Here is a 12,813-nt window from a genome sequence, read left to right as displayed (position 1 = left end):
CTGCCATCGCCCCCTCATCCGCCTTTTCCACCCCCGTCTCACCATCCAAGCGCAACCTCACACTCGACCGGGTGGGGACAATCGAATCCGAACATAGTCTTGTTGGGTGGACCAAGAGACGGACTCATCATCATCACCAAGAGCCAAGGTGAAGTTTCGTGGCGGGGCAGAGGCTTCCACGTGAACGTGGACATGTCTTCGGCTGCCGTTCAGCAGAGCACGCCACAGCAGTACAATGATCGTTACGGCTACAGCGCCGCCGCCGCCCTATCATCCAGCCCTCCTTCCTCCCGACGCACAGCGAGACCCAGCGGTGCAAATGAATCGCCAACACCTACCCCTCAGCATTCTCAGTTCGCCTCGCCTTCCAGCGCGCTGCTCATGTCGTCCCCACGAGGCCCTGCCGCTTCTCCCGCCAGCCAGGCTTCGCCCGGTGAGCCTTTGAGTAGCTCGACATACCAGCAATTCTACCCCGACACCGCAAGCCCCGCGCCCGCATTCGCCTTGCCCATTCGCTCCTCTTCTCAACAAGCTCCGACCTCCATAGCGGCGGTAGCGTCCGACAGCCGTGCCTACGCTCCAAACACATCCTATGGCGATAGCGGCGGCTATGAGGCAGCGAGTGACCAAGAAAGAGCAAGCGACAATGACCGCCGACAGATGTCGCCAAAGTCCCCGCAGGACTCGAGCAGAGGCCAACGGTCACGCCAAGCTCCCACACAGAGCCGGTCGGCCACGGCAGTCGGACAGCCCCCTGTCGACACCTCCCTTCCACGTGAGAATAGCGCCATCATCAACCACATAGTAGTGGATGATCCGAAAGCGGACATCGCGCGCGAACAAGCACGCATCGCCGAGTCTCAGCCTAATCAGCATGGCTCGATAATGCCTCCAATGGTGGATCAGACCGTTCCCGCAGAGCCCGAGCAGAAGCATCGAAGTCGACAGGAGCACTTGAAGCAGCAGTCCCACCGGAAAGAGGTGAAGTTTGGGGATTACATTCTCGGGCAAACACTGGGTGAGGGAGAGTTCGGAAAGGTCAAGATGGGCTGGAAGAAGGACAGCAGTGTGCAGGTGGCCATCAAGCTCATCCGAAAGGAATCGCTGCAAAGCAACGCCAATCGCCTGCCCAAAATCTACCGTGAGATTTCCATTCTTCGAGAACTTCAGCATCCCAACATCGTTCGCCTGCACGAATTCGTGGAAACGGAACGGCATATGGGCATCATCCTGGAATACGCGTCGGGGGGCGAGCTTTTCGATTACATCCTCAACCACCGCTACCTCAAAGATCCCCAGGCGAGACGCCTCTTCGCTCAGCTGGTGTCGGGTGTCGGATATTTGCACAAGAAGGGCATCGTGCATCGAGATCTCAAGCTGGAGAATCTTCTGCTCGACCGGAACAAGAACATCATCATCACGGACTTTGGCTTTGCCAACACCTTTAATCCTAATGACGAACTGGGGGAGAAGGTGGAGGAGCGCATCCACGACAAGGACTTTGTGAAACGAGAGAGACTCGGCGAGCCCAATGCGGAAGGGATGCGAAGGGGTGACCTGATGCAGACAAGTTGCGGGAGTCCATGCTACGCCGCACCAGAGCTTGTGGTCTCGGATGGGCTGTATACGGGGAGAAAGGTGGACGTATGGAGCTGCGGCGTCATTCTGGTAAGTCGTCAGATGCATCGAAGCAAGTGAAGCCCGGCCACACACTGACCATCTTAGTACGCAATGCTCGCGGGCTATCTACCATTCGATGACGATCCAGCGAATCCGGAGGGCGACAACATCAATCTACTGTACAAATACATCGTTTCGACGCCGCTGACATTCCCGGAGTATGTCACGCCCCACGCTCGCGACCTACTCCGCAGAATACTCGTCCCCGACCCGAGGAAGCGAGCAGACCTGTTCGAAGTTGCACGGCACAGCTGGCTGAGCGAGTACAGCCATGTCGTAGGCTTCATTGGCAGCAGCACTAAGAGCGACGTGGACATCGCAGCATCTGCAATGCGCCAGAACGAAGAGCCCAGTCTTGGACGAAGTGCGTCTGTTAGAGAACCTACGACCAGAGCACCTGCTTCAGCGGGTGGGATCACGCACCAGTCAACGCGCGTGGAGGATGCTCAGGGCGCTGCCTCGGCCACGACACGAGATGCCAAACGCAGGACTGTACAGGTGGAGTACGTGGCGCCGAGAGACAGCACGACGCGAAGCGAGGCAAGTCCTGCGGCCGCAAGCGTTGCTTCGCCCACCGCAACAAACAGCGCCGGTAAAACGAGAGCCCGAGGAGACTCTTCTGGTCCGGTGGAAGTCACTCCCAGCACGAGGCGAGAAGCGCCGGTGCCGCGGAAAGAAGTCCCACCAGCGTCGCAGCCCCAGGTCATGCCGCCTCCTTCGAGACCCGCACGGTCTCAGATCAGAGCCGCGTCAGACCACCCGTCGTATGCGATCCAGGGAACACCATCCGCCTCTCGACCGAACACGAGTGGTACGCTTGGATCTGCAAGACTGCCGTCCCGAGGCAACTCGTACAGCCAGCCGGCGATAGCGACACCCACCAACACGAACGCACAAGCCCAATTCTCTCGACCCAAGTCTGGCTCTGGATATATCATCTCGGGGCCGATAGCGAACGAGCCGACCACAGCCACCGACGGTAGCCGTCCTGCAAGCCAACAGAACTTGGCGCAGTACCAGCAACAAGCAGAATCGCAAGATCGCAGTCACAAGCGGTCGAGCACTCTGGGTAGTATAGGAGATCGTCTCTTGGGCCGTAGCTCTTCACGTTCACGTCGCGCCTCGCAGCAACCCGATCCGGCAACGGGAGAGAAGAAGATTCGCAAGTACCCGCCAGTGAGCATGCGCAATGCCATGCCATACAGCAACGAAGACGCACAGCCACGACCTTCCACGGAGAGCAGCCGGCGGCCCAGTTTTGGCTTCAACCGCAAGACTTCCGATACCGCATCCGACACGAAACGTTCGTCACGCCGCTTCTCTTTCCTGCCAAGTGGCTTCAGCATGAGCAGCTTCACCGGCAAGTCGTCGGAAAGCAGACCCGCGAGCAAGGGATACGGCTATGGGCTGAATTCGTCGCGAGCGGCGAGCGAGAGTACTAACAGTATGATGCAAACGTATTCCGATCCGAGTCAGCGGCCCATCACCACGGCAAATTCGCAGCGAAAGCAGTCTGGGACGTACGAGAAGGCACTTCCCCAGCCTCCGAATCAAGATTATTCCCGGCCGGGTACTACGCAGACACTGTCAGGCCTACCAGCGAGTCAAAGCATCTCCAGCCCATCGAAGCCGCAGAGCTTCTCCAACCCACCATCGGTGCAACGCAAGCAGTACCGCGACGATGGGTACGGCAGCAACGCACTGGAAGCCTCGCAAGATCCAGTGGAACGCTTCTACACCCCCACGGGCGGCGAGGCACATGCATCTCCCGCGACCAGTCAACAGCCACAGCAACAGGGGTACGCGAATTACTACGACGTCGTACGTCCGCAGCAGGCGCCGTACAGCGGTCAGTACCAGGCAGCGGAGCAGAGTGGGAGGCAGCAGCAGCAGCAGCAGCAGCAGCAGCCATCGTCGCAGTTCCGACCGAATCAGCGAAACTTTTCGGAACAGTACGACCGCGGCCACAGCGGCAGTTCGAGCGCGACGAGACGCGTGATGGATTTTTTCCGCCGACGGGCAAAGGAGCGAGAGTGATTGAATTGGTGGTGCGATCAAAGGGCGGTCATTCCTGATGGATATAAGTTTGGCATGGGGGGCGTGAAGCTTGAGTGTAATGAAGAGGGGGGGTGGGGTGTAATTGTGTGTCTTTGATTTCAAGAGCTCTCAGCGAGGCGTTTCCGGGACGGTGGGGTGAACAGTTGCATGTGTGTGTGTTGTGTTTCAAGCGCTATTCACTTCTTTTACCCAGTTGACAAGAACATGGGGCATCGGGATACAAGGGCCTTTGGGGAGAGCAAGGCTTCGATTTGTGGATAGTCATTCGAAGCAGCTTGCGCATACGATCGATCTCTCGTCAACGAGTGGCACAGATCTCTTTGGTTGAGGCGTATTCATCGTCGCGATACGTCTTGTAAGGTGACTTGGCAGATACACAGCCCTGCCAAGCTCTGTGCTGTTCCCTTTTCGATTATTCATCGCCAAAGACGTGGACTTCGCTGGTCCAGAACAACCCTCCCAAGACCTGGCAAGCCCTGAACCAAGATGCTCACCCATTGGCGATGCCCAGCAACGAAGAATCTTTTTTCTCCTCACATGGCATACTTGCGATGCAACCTTTCCGGTGTTGGGCCAGCGGAGGGCGCGCAAGCGGATGCATACCAAGTCGTCAAATTCTTGTCCACGGCGCCCAGCCCTTGCTCCATCGACAAAGTAGGCATGATAGCGACACATGCAGGCTCAGTATCAGGGCCATAGGACGTGGCATGTGAAAGGACCCTCGTGCCCCAATCCAGCATGATTGCCGCTCGGCAGGAGTTTTCGCCATTGTGTGAGACGGCAAAGTCGGTGACAAGAAAAGCCAGGGCAGCTTGGCGAGGCTGAGCTTCTTGGGCTTCCAAGACCAACTCATGTCGACGACATTTGTCTGCGAATCATGCCGGAACGTGTTCAACTGCATCTCTTGGCCGGCCTCTTACCCTGATACCGCTCCGTCACGAGCCTCGATGCTTTATATTGCTCGTCCTCATCTGCACTGAGTGATGAATTGGACATCGTACAGCCCAGCAACTCCCCCGAGCCCCCCGATCCACCACCAGGCGCAATGGTTCTCGAACAGTTCACCTACGTCTTTGCCATTGGTACCTTCTTCGCCTTGCTCGAGGCTTACAACAATGGCGCCAGTAAGTCATTACCTTGTTGCCACAATGGGACAATCGCACTGACAATGCCACTCCAGACGATGTTGCAAACGCTTGGGCGACGAGCGTGTCCTCGCGCTCCGTCACCTATCGCCAAGCAATGGCGCTGTGCCTGTTGTTCGAAGTGACCGGTGCGCTCACCGTGGGCGCCCGCACAGCAAACACCATCCGCTACGGCATCATTCCCCTCGAAGCCTTCCAGGGCAACGCTGGTGTCCAGCTTCTGGCTTTCACCTGTGCTTCCGCTGGTGCGGCCACCTGGGTCATGTGGTGTACGCGCAACTCGGCACATGTCTCGTCAACCTACTCTCTCGTCTCCTCCATCGCCGGTGTGGGCGTTGCCGCCGTCGGCGCCAGAAACGTCCAGTGGGGCTGGAACGAGGGACAAGGCCTGGGTGCCATCTTTGGCGGCCTGTGCATTGCTCCCATCATGTCGGGCATCTTCGCTTCCATCATCTTCATGCTCGTGAAGCTCGTCGTCCACGTCCGCACCAATCCTGTTCCCTGGGCCGTGTGGACGTCGCCGTTCTTCTTTCTCATCGCCGGAACAATCTGCACCCTGTCAATTGTCTTCCGAGGCTCTCCCAAGCTCGGTCTGGATGAGAAGCCGGGCTGGTATATTGCAGCAGTCACCCTCGGCGTCGGTTTTGGAGTCTGCTTACTCTCGGCCATCTTCTTCCTGCCGTACGTCCACGCAAAGGTCATCAAGAAGGACTACACCCTCGAGCTGTGGCAGATTTTCAAGGGGCCTCTCTTGTTCAAGCGGCCGGCTCCGGCGGATGCCAGCTCCGCCAACGTCCCCAATTACGCCGTTCTGCAGCACGACGGCGAGGAGGAGACGGTATCAGAGGTCAAGGGCGACGCATCTACAATGGAGTCGTCCATGCTGGAGTCCGACCTCAAAGCCGACTCAAGCAGCGATAACGCGAAGAGATCCGCTGCACAAGTCGCGGTGGACATTGATCCGACCGGCCCCCCTGGCCTGCACGACCAATATGCGTACAAGCGTCTTCTCCTGCAAGCTCGAGAGAAGCATCACGCCTCGCTCCGGAAGAAGCGAGGGCCTCTCGGCTGGGCCATGCGCAGGTTGCACGATAACCCCTTCGGTGCCGGCGCCATTTACGAATTGTATAACTTGAGAGCCCTGATGATCCGCCTGCCACCCATGGTCATCGTCGCTCTCCTCTACGGCTTCAACTATGACATCCACAAGGCGCAGGTTGGCGTGCTCGGCACTCCCGAGGGTCGCCGAATGGCCAAGGTATACGCGCACGCTCCGAAGTACCAGAACGAGGTCGAGTATCTCTACTCGTTTGTGCAGATCTTGACCGCGTGTACCGCTTCCTTTGCCCACGGCGCCAACGATGTCGGCAATGCTGTGGGCGTGTGGGCCGGCATGTACTCCGCATGGTCGAGTGGGGTGGTCGGGGAGAAGGAGGACGTGCCCCTCTGGCAAATTGCCGTCATTGCTTTGACCATTTGCTTCGGGTTCATCACCTATGGATACAACATCATGAAGGGTAAGTTGTTTTGATCCCTGGAACGCCATGCACACACTCAATACTGACTCGATGGCTTCTAGTCATGGGCAACAAGCTCACATATCACTCGCCCTCGCGCGGCTCTTCGATGGAAATGGGCGCCGCCTTGACGATTCTCTTCTTCTCGCAATTCTCGCTTCCGACTTCGACTTCCATGTGCATCACTGGTGCCACCGTCGGAGTGGGCCTTTGCAACGGCACGTTCAAGGCCGTCAACTGGCAGCGAGTGGGACTGCTGTTCTTCTCTTGGGTCATGACGATTCCTATTGCCGGTCTGATTGGTGGTATCATCATGGGCATCACCCTCAACGCACCTAGCTATTGATACCTAGACATCTAGAGTTTGGAGGAGGGTTTAGGAGGGTTTACGTAGGAGTGACGAGTGTCGATGAATGCAAGCGTAAACGATTCAAGCTGCATACCATAAGTTCTTGCTTCAACAAACAGCTCGCTGAATGGCGAGTCCAGTTTACAATGCATTCGCAAATCTCGTGTACATAGTCGCCGTCACGAATGTTATTAATATCGCTCACCGGCTGCGAATGCCATGCCACTCAACTCCTCCGGAACAGCGTCAGGACCGGATACAGCACCTTCACCGCCTTCTCCAGATCGCCCTCGTTCTTCGCCCCAAGCAGAACCAGCTTCCCCCCCGCAAACACCAACACCGTCATCTTCGGCTCCATAATGGAATACACCAGCCCAGGGAAGATCTCCGGCTCATACCTACAAAACGCAGGGTGGGCATACTGCAAGCCTTCCAACCGAATGAGCATCCGCGTGTCCGCGTTCGCGACAATATTCTGCACGACAAAGTCCTCGAGCCGGGGCTGGTAGCCTAGCTTCTGCAGCATGCGGGCGAAGCGGCGACAGGCTAGGACGGCGTCGGAGACGCTGCGGCAGCCGAGGACTTGCAGTTTGCCGGTGGCGAAGACGAGACCTGTCGCTTTGGGGCGCCGGTGGCGGATGACGGCGGCGGGGAAGCGTTTGGGGTTGTACATTACGTTGCGGGCGCTGAGGGCGATGTGGTGGAGGTCGAAGAGGCAGTTGAGATGCGCGCCGCAGACGATGTTGCTGATTGTTGGGCCGTGGATTGGGAGGGGTGTGGTTGGAATGGGCTCGCGGGAGTTGGGTGTGTTGCTTCGGCTGGTATCGGGGGACATGTTCGACGTTCGGAAGTTGGGAGTCAGATGGAATGAGGACTTACCTGTGAAATTGCACGGCGAGTGCGCATCAGACGACAGGGAAATGGACGGATTGAAGGCAGGGTGAAAATCAGAGCATGGGAATACGATGCTGGACTTTGCTGCAGGATGCGTTCCCTTATTGATGGAACAAAGACGCCGTCTGCTCGCCTTTGTCGAGAGCTCGGAATAGAGATTGCATGATCAAGGCGATTGTCAGTTTCTTTGTGCGGTGATCTTGCATCGCATTGTCCAGCAGCTACTCGTCCCCGCCGTGGTCCTGCGTGCATTGCTGTGTGCAGTCTTGGTGGCAGTGAGCCATCGTCGGGCAAATAGCAGCTTCACGAATATACCGATACCCGTGGAGTAGCAAGTGGGCAGGCACTGATCGAGGTGTCCACGCACACTGACTGTCGCGATGGTGTTGATGTTTCGACGCGTGCGAGGTGAAGTGAGGTCGATTGGTGCTTATCGCTGCCTTATCAAGCCGCACGCGCCCCGCCGCCAAGGCTTTTGTTTACAGCGGTTGCTGGGCTGGAAGCGATTGACGATGAACACCTCAGGTTGCATTCTTTACTTTCTCATCCACCATCTTCTCTTCGACCAAGTGCAGAGAACTGTCCACCCATCAATACAGTCTGTACGGCCAGCTGGCAACTTGTGATTGCGGTTAGAAAGTGGTGTTGCCTACAGCCGCCGATCACGTCACCTTCCCTCCCAACAAGACGCAGCCTCGTCCGCACCTTCGCTCTCCTTCACCACCCACGCCTCCCTCTCGATGGCGAACCGACTGGACACGATGAATCCCAGCGACACCACCATGCCATCTATCAATCAAGGCACTAAGAGTAGCACCTCCGCCCGACCTACGAACAACGGCAATGTCGTCAAACGGTGGGTTGGAGCGAGCACAGAATCCAGCATCGCCCGCCACTAATGTCCATCCAGTCTTCAATCCGAACTCATGACTCTCATGATGTCTCCCACCCCCGGCATCTCCGCCTTTCCCAGTGACACTGACATCACTCGCTGGAACGCCACCATCTCCGGCCCGTCTGGCACGCCATACGAAACCCTGACGTTCAAACTCACCTTCTCCTACCCTCCGAACTACCCTTACGCCCCGCCAGAAGTGCTCTTCAAGACGCCCATCTACCATCCCAACGTCGATATGAGCGGGCGGATATGCCTTGACATCCTGAAGCCCGCCGGACAAGGGAAAGAAGGGGCGTGGAGTGCGGTGTTGAATACGGGCAGTGTGTTGTTGAGCATCCAGAGTCTGCTCGGTGAGCCAAACAAGTAAGTCCGACTACCGCGCATCGATGTGGGCATCGATCTGACGAGACGTGACATAGTGCGTCACCCCTCAACGGCGAGGCTGCTTTGTTGTGGGATCGCGACTTGACGGAGTACAAGAGGAAAGTCCTCGCCCGCCATCAGGAGCCGAGTGAGCTGGACGGGGAGGGGAGCTGAGCTGGAGCGGGGGGGTGGGCAAAATGACCTTGACGACAGTTGCTGGCTTGGGCCCGGTGACCTGACTCTGCATAGCAAATGGCGTTTCCTTGCTGAGCATATTGGAGGGCATGGATGAGCGTGGTGCCATGCAGCTTGCCAGCCTGCTCGGACTTCCCCCACCTAGACAAACGTCAAGTCTATTCACACCTTACCGTGAACTGGTCCTGAACAAGCACACATCCTACTGGTGACGTGCTGCTTCATGTCATGCTCTCGACGCGTCCCGCCTTGTCCAGAAGTCTTGTAGCATTCATGCGCAGACAAGGCGCTCTCGGTCTGGGGAATGAGGCATGCACCGGGATGGAGGTTGCACTATATCGTTGATGTGGTTGGAATTATGCAAGCGCAGCGGAGCGCGTGTGCGGTTGGGGGATGGGCAGCGAAAGCGGAAGCGGAGCTGAAGCCGGCGGACATTGGTCCGACAGCGATGGCAATAATTTGTAATGTCCAATCAACGTGGATGCTGATTGGCGTCTGTGTCCACTCATATCGGCAAGCTGGAGCGACCGAGAAGCCAAAAGGCCGGACGTCGACCCGAGAATTCTGGCGCGCCACGTCAATGGCGATGTCCGTCCGTCCACGGGCAACTTGCGATACTGACAGCATCACCTACGGTGTCTGGCCATGACAAGCCGTCTGGAGCCATCCTCGGCTTCCTCGGTCCCCAACCCATCGCTCCCGGGTGATGAAAGGACGTGGGCAGAGAGCGATGTTGGGCCTGCGTCGACATGGTCCAGCGCGCTGCAATCTTTCGCCGCCACCATCTCGTCTTTTGCCTACCCTTCTGCCATTTTCTGGAGTCGACAGCTGATTCTCTTGCACAACGAGGCCTGGGTGGAAGTCAGTGACGTTACCGGCCAGGGTCAGGCACAGCGTGACAAACTCGCTGCGAGTGTTTGGCATGCCCTAGCCACCTCTCTCGATGGTGGCCTACCCGGTCGCATACTCGATCGCCACTTCTTGCGAGAGAAGACACGTGTGCACGACGGATACATCGTCCTCCTCAGCCCGCTTTTTGACGAGTCTCGCGGCGACGACCCTGCCGGAGTCCTCGCCCAGCTCATCCCCCAGCAAGCAGTGCCCGATCATGGCAGTACGCAAGACGCCGAAAGTCGGAGTGCCGTCGATAATAACGCAGCCGATGCATCGGCGCCGCCCATTAACGACTCTGGGGACGCCACGTCTCGCGACAAACATCCTTTCTTCCATCGCTTCGCCGAGATGCTGCCTACCGGCTTGGCCATCATCGACAACCGAGCAGAGTCTGTCTACGTCAACAAGCGTTTCTACGAGCTGACGACGCATCACGGACCGGATAAAACGTTCACGTCCTGGCCAAAGAGCATACATTCGGACGACTACGACCGCGTTATGCACGCCTACCAAGATGCCGTTCGCGATCAGAAGGAAATGCGCGTCGAGTTTCGTGCACTCGGGGAGGAGGTCTACTGGCGTTTACTGTTGCTAACGCCTGTCCGAGGGGAAAACCTAAAACACGCACGTGCGCTCCAATTCACTCGCGTTGGCACGCTTGCTGATCGAGACTGCAGGTGCACTTGGAGGGATCTCATGGCTTTATCTGTACCATTGTCGACATCACGCCTGAAAAGAACGCCGAGATTTCCGAGCGTGAGGCTGCTCGGGAGGCTGTGGAGCGCAAGAAGCAGCAGGAGAGGTTCATTGACATGATCTCACATGTACGTACGGGCGACCCGCGCCCTGCCGAACATGCCGAACTGACTATTGGCGCATCAGGAAATCCGAAACCCCCTGTCCGCAATGCTGCATTGTACCGAGGACATTGAAACTGCGATCAACTGCACGTCGCCCGATGTAGATGTCGAGGGCATTCGCGAAGCGCTCGAGACCATCGACCTGTGCATTTCCCACCAGCGCAAGATTGTGGACGATGTGCTCAGCTTCTCCAAATTGGACTCTTCTATGTTAGCACTCGTCCCCAGGCCCACCCAGCCAAGTCTGCACGTTGCCGAGTCCCTCAAAATCTTTGGGCCGGAGTTCCGCAAGCAAGAGCTGGAGCTCAAGTTTCGGATTGACACTTCGTACGTGGAATGCGACATGTCCTGGGTGATGGCGGATCGGAACCGCGTGGGGCAGATTCTCGTCAATCTCCTTACGAATGCCATCAAGTTCACCGCCAAGAGCGAGGGCGAAAGAGCAGTCACTGTGTCGATTGGTGCTAGCCCGGAGCGGCCTACGTCGTACCCTCCGAATGTGGTGTTTTTCGATTCCGACGATCGCGCATACCGCATGGACGCGACAAACACCTGCGAGTGGGGCAATGGAGAAACGCTGTACGTCCTGGTGGCTGTCAAAGACACGGGCATTGGCATCAGCAAGGAACGTCAGATGATCCTGTTTGAACGTTTCAGACAGGCCACGCCAAAGACTAGTGAGGTTTACGGTGGGACTGGCTTGGGCCTCAACATCAGCCGCAAGCTATGTCATCTTCACGGCGGGGAAATCGGCGTGGCTTCGAAGGAGAATGAAGGATCTACCTTCTCCTTCTTTTTCAAAGTTCGGCGAACGAGCGATCCGGACGAAGAGAGCCATGAGGATCGTGAAACCGAAGACACGGCCAATGTGAAGCACCACATGGAGAAGCAAGGCCTTGAATCGCCCAGCCACGTGGACGAAGGCTCCATCCCCGAGTCTGTCCAATCGCCTCCAGTGCGCAACGTCTTTGAATCAATGAGCCCTAATGGAACCCGTGACAAGAGATTCCAGGAGACGGCAGACGCCGCTGGCCAGGTCGCCCAGCCCGAACCTGATATCTACGCAATGTGCGAGCGCCCGGAGTCTGCAAAGGAGCATGCAAGGGACGAGTCATTGCAATCGCCGGAGATCGCCAAACCGGAGGCCGAGCTTGACAAGGCCCTCCTTACGACCTCGCTTCCAGGCCCGAGGAAGATTCACATCCTGCTGGCTGAAGACAACATTGTCAATCAGCGCATCCTCCTCCGTAAGCTGCAGAGGCAGGGCTACCACGTCACCACGGCCAACAACGGGCAGGAAGCGATGGACGGCGTGCGCAAAGCGCCCAAGCTGACGAGCGGCGAGCAAGACGCTTTCGACATTATCCTCATGGACCAGGAAATGCCGGTCATGGATGGCAATGCGGCGACAATGGGAATCCGCAAGATGGAGCGCCACGGCGAGGTCGAGCATCTCCCGATCTTGGGAGTGACGGCGAACGTCCGAGACGATCAGCAGGACGAGATGCGCGAGAGCGGGATGGATGATGTGATTAGCAAGCCGTACAAGATCACCGAGCTGGTGACGAAGATGGAAGCGTTGCTGAAGGAGATGAAATCGGGCGGATGACTGGCCCCGTGAGCGTTGATTTTGGCTGAAAAAGGCGCGGTGATGACAATCTCACATGACAGGGCAATGATACATGAACGGCGTGTGTTGAGCAGTGAGTCGCAAAGGCGCACAGCGGGTTGAAGTGAGATGCGCCCAGGAGGACGCTTCGTATCTGTACAGTACTCGGCCGAGCTGGATAGAGTAGGCGAGCTCGAAAGGCGGCACGTCAATACATGTAGAAGCAAAACGATACGGGATACAGATCAGTAAGCATGACAGCCCTGACCCCTCCGTCGTCTCAATGTTCTCTCGCAGTGCTGGTTCTAGCGTGCATATGCTGCAGATGATGTACAGCTTGTGATGTGTCGT

The 12,813-nt window shown here is 57.4% G+C and overlaps 5 protein-coding genes across 5 annotated transcripts; 4 read left to right on the top strand and 1 right to left on the bottom strand.

Annotated features, from left to right (window-relative positions):
- Positions 1-192: 192 nt before the first annotated feature.
- On the top strand, positions 193-3,717 carry BDY17DRAFT_324020 (uncharacterized protein; the record flags this gene model as incomplete). Its single annotated transcript, XM_033737117.1, has 2 exons — positions 193-1,668; positions 1,726-3,717. 2 exons carry the CDS (start codon positions 193-195, stop codon positions 3,715-3,717), a joined length of 3,468 nt encoding a protein of 1,155 aa, XP_033589838.1.
- Positions 3,718-4,598: 881 nt separating this feature from the next.
- BDY17DRAFT_144384 (phosphate transporter) lies at positions 4,599-6,877 on the top strand. Its single transcript, XM_033729548.1, has 3 exons — positions 4,599-4,862; positions 4,919-6,400; positions 6,463-6,877. The coding sequence occupies exons 1-3, from the start codon at positions 4,784-4,786 to the stop codon at positions 6,744-6,746; spliced, it is 1,845 nt and encodes a 614-aa protein (XP_033589837.1). The 5' UTR covers positions 4,599-4,783; the 3' UTR covers positions 6,747-6,877.
- Positions 6,878-6,975: 98 nt separating this feature from the next.
- BDY17DRAFT_250906 (uncharacterized protein) lies at positions 6,976-7,584 on the bottom strand (the record flags this gene model as incomplete). Its single annotated transcript, XM_033731119.1, has 1 exon — positions 6,976-7,584. One exon carries the CDS (start codon positions 7,582-7,584, stop codon positions 6,976-6,978), a length of 609 nt encoding a protein of 202 aa, XP_033589836.1.
- Positions 7,585-8,195: 611 nt separating this feature from the next.
- Positions 8,196-9,577, top strand: BDY17DRAFT_297126 (ubiquitin-conjugating enzyme/RWD-like protein). Its single transcript, XM_033733554.1, has 3 exons — positions 8,196-8,499; positions 8,554-8,904; positions 8,961-9,577. The coding sequence occupies exons 1-3, from the start codon at positions 8,384-8,386 to the stop codon at positions 9,076-9,078; spliced, it is 585 nt and encodes a 194-aa protein (XP_033589835.1). The 5' UTR covers positions 8,196-8,383; the 3' UTR covers positions 9,079-9,577.
- On the top strand, positions 9,578-12,720 carry BDY17DRAFT_297122 (histidine kinase). Its single transcript, XM_033733553.1, has 3 exons — positions 9,578-10,617; positions 10,671-10,817; positions 10,876-12,720. Exons 1-3 carry the CDS (start codon positions 9,745-9,747, stop codon positions 12,460-12,462), a joined length of 2,607 nt encoding a protein of 868 aa, XP_033589834.1. The 5' UTR covers positions 9,578-9,744; the 3' UTR covers positions 12,463-12,720.
- The last annotated feature ends 93 nt before the right edge of the window (positions 12,721-12,813 follow it).

Source organism: Neohortaea acidophila (genome assembly GCF_010093505.1).
Source record: "Neohortaea acidophila strain CBS 113389 unplaced genomic scaffold BDY17scaffold_5, whole genome shotgun sequence".
In the NCBI taxonomy this organism is placed as follows: Eukaryota; Fungi; Ascomycota; class Dothideomycetes; order Mycosphaerellales; family Teratosphaeriaceae; genus Neohortaea; species Neohortaea acidophila.
This window is presented reverse-complemented; position numbering and strand designations above follow the sequence as displayed.

Coding starts and splice junctions, on each gene's coding strand:
- BDY17DRAFT_297126 (XM_033733554.1), top strand. CDS start 8,384: ATGGCGAACCGACTGGACACGATGAATCCCAGCGACACCACCATGCCA. Junction 8,500..8,553: donor AACGGCAATGTCGTCAAACG/GTGGGTTGGAGC, acceptor ATGTCCATCCAG/TCTTCAATCCGAACTCATGA. Junction 8,905..8,960: donor CTGCTCGGTGAGCCAAACAA/GTAAGTCCGACT, acceptor GACGTGACATAG/TGCGTCACCCCTCAACGGCG.
- BDY17DRAFT_144384 (XM_033729548.1), top strand. CDS start 4,784: ATGGTTCTCGAACAGTTCACCTACGTCTTTGCCATTGGTACCTTCTTC. Junction 4,863..4,918: donor GGCTTACAACAATGGCGCCA/GTAAGTCATTAC, acceptor ATGCCACTCCAG/ACGATGTTGCAAACGCTTGG. Junction 6,401..6,462: donor TGGATACAACATCATGAAGG/GTAAGTTGTTTT, acceptor GATGGCTTCTAG/TCATGGGCAACAAGCTCACA.
- BDY17DRAFT_297122 (XM_033733553.1), top strand. CDS start 9,745: ATGACAAGCCGTCTGGAGCCATCCTCGGCTTCCTCGGTCCCCAACCCA. Junction 10,618..10,670: donor GAGGGGAAAACCTAAAACAC/GCACGTGCGCTC, acceptor TCGAGACTGCAG/GTGCACTTGGAGGGATCTCA. Junction 10,818..10,875: donor TCATTGACATGATCTCACAT/GTACGTACGGGC, acceptor TTGGCGCATCAG/GAAATCCGAAACCCCCTGTC.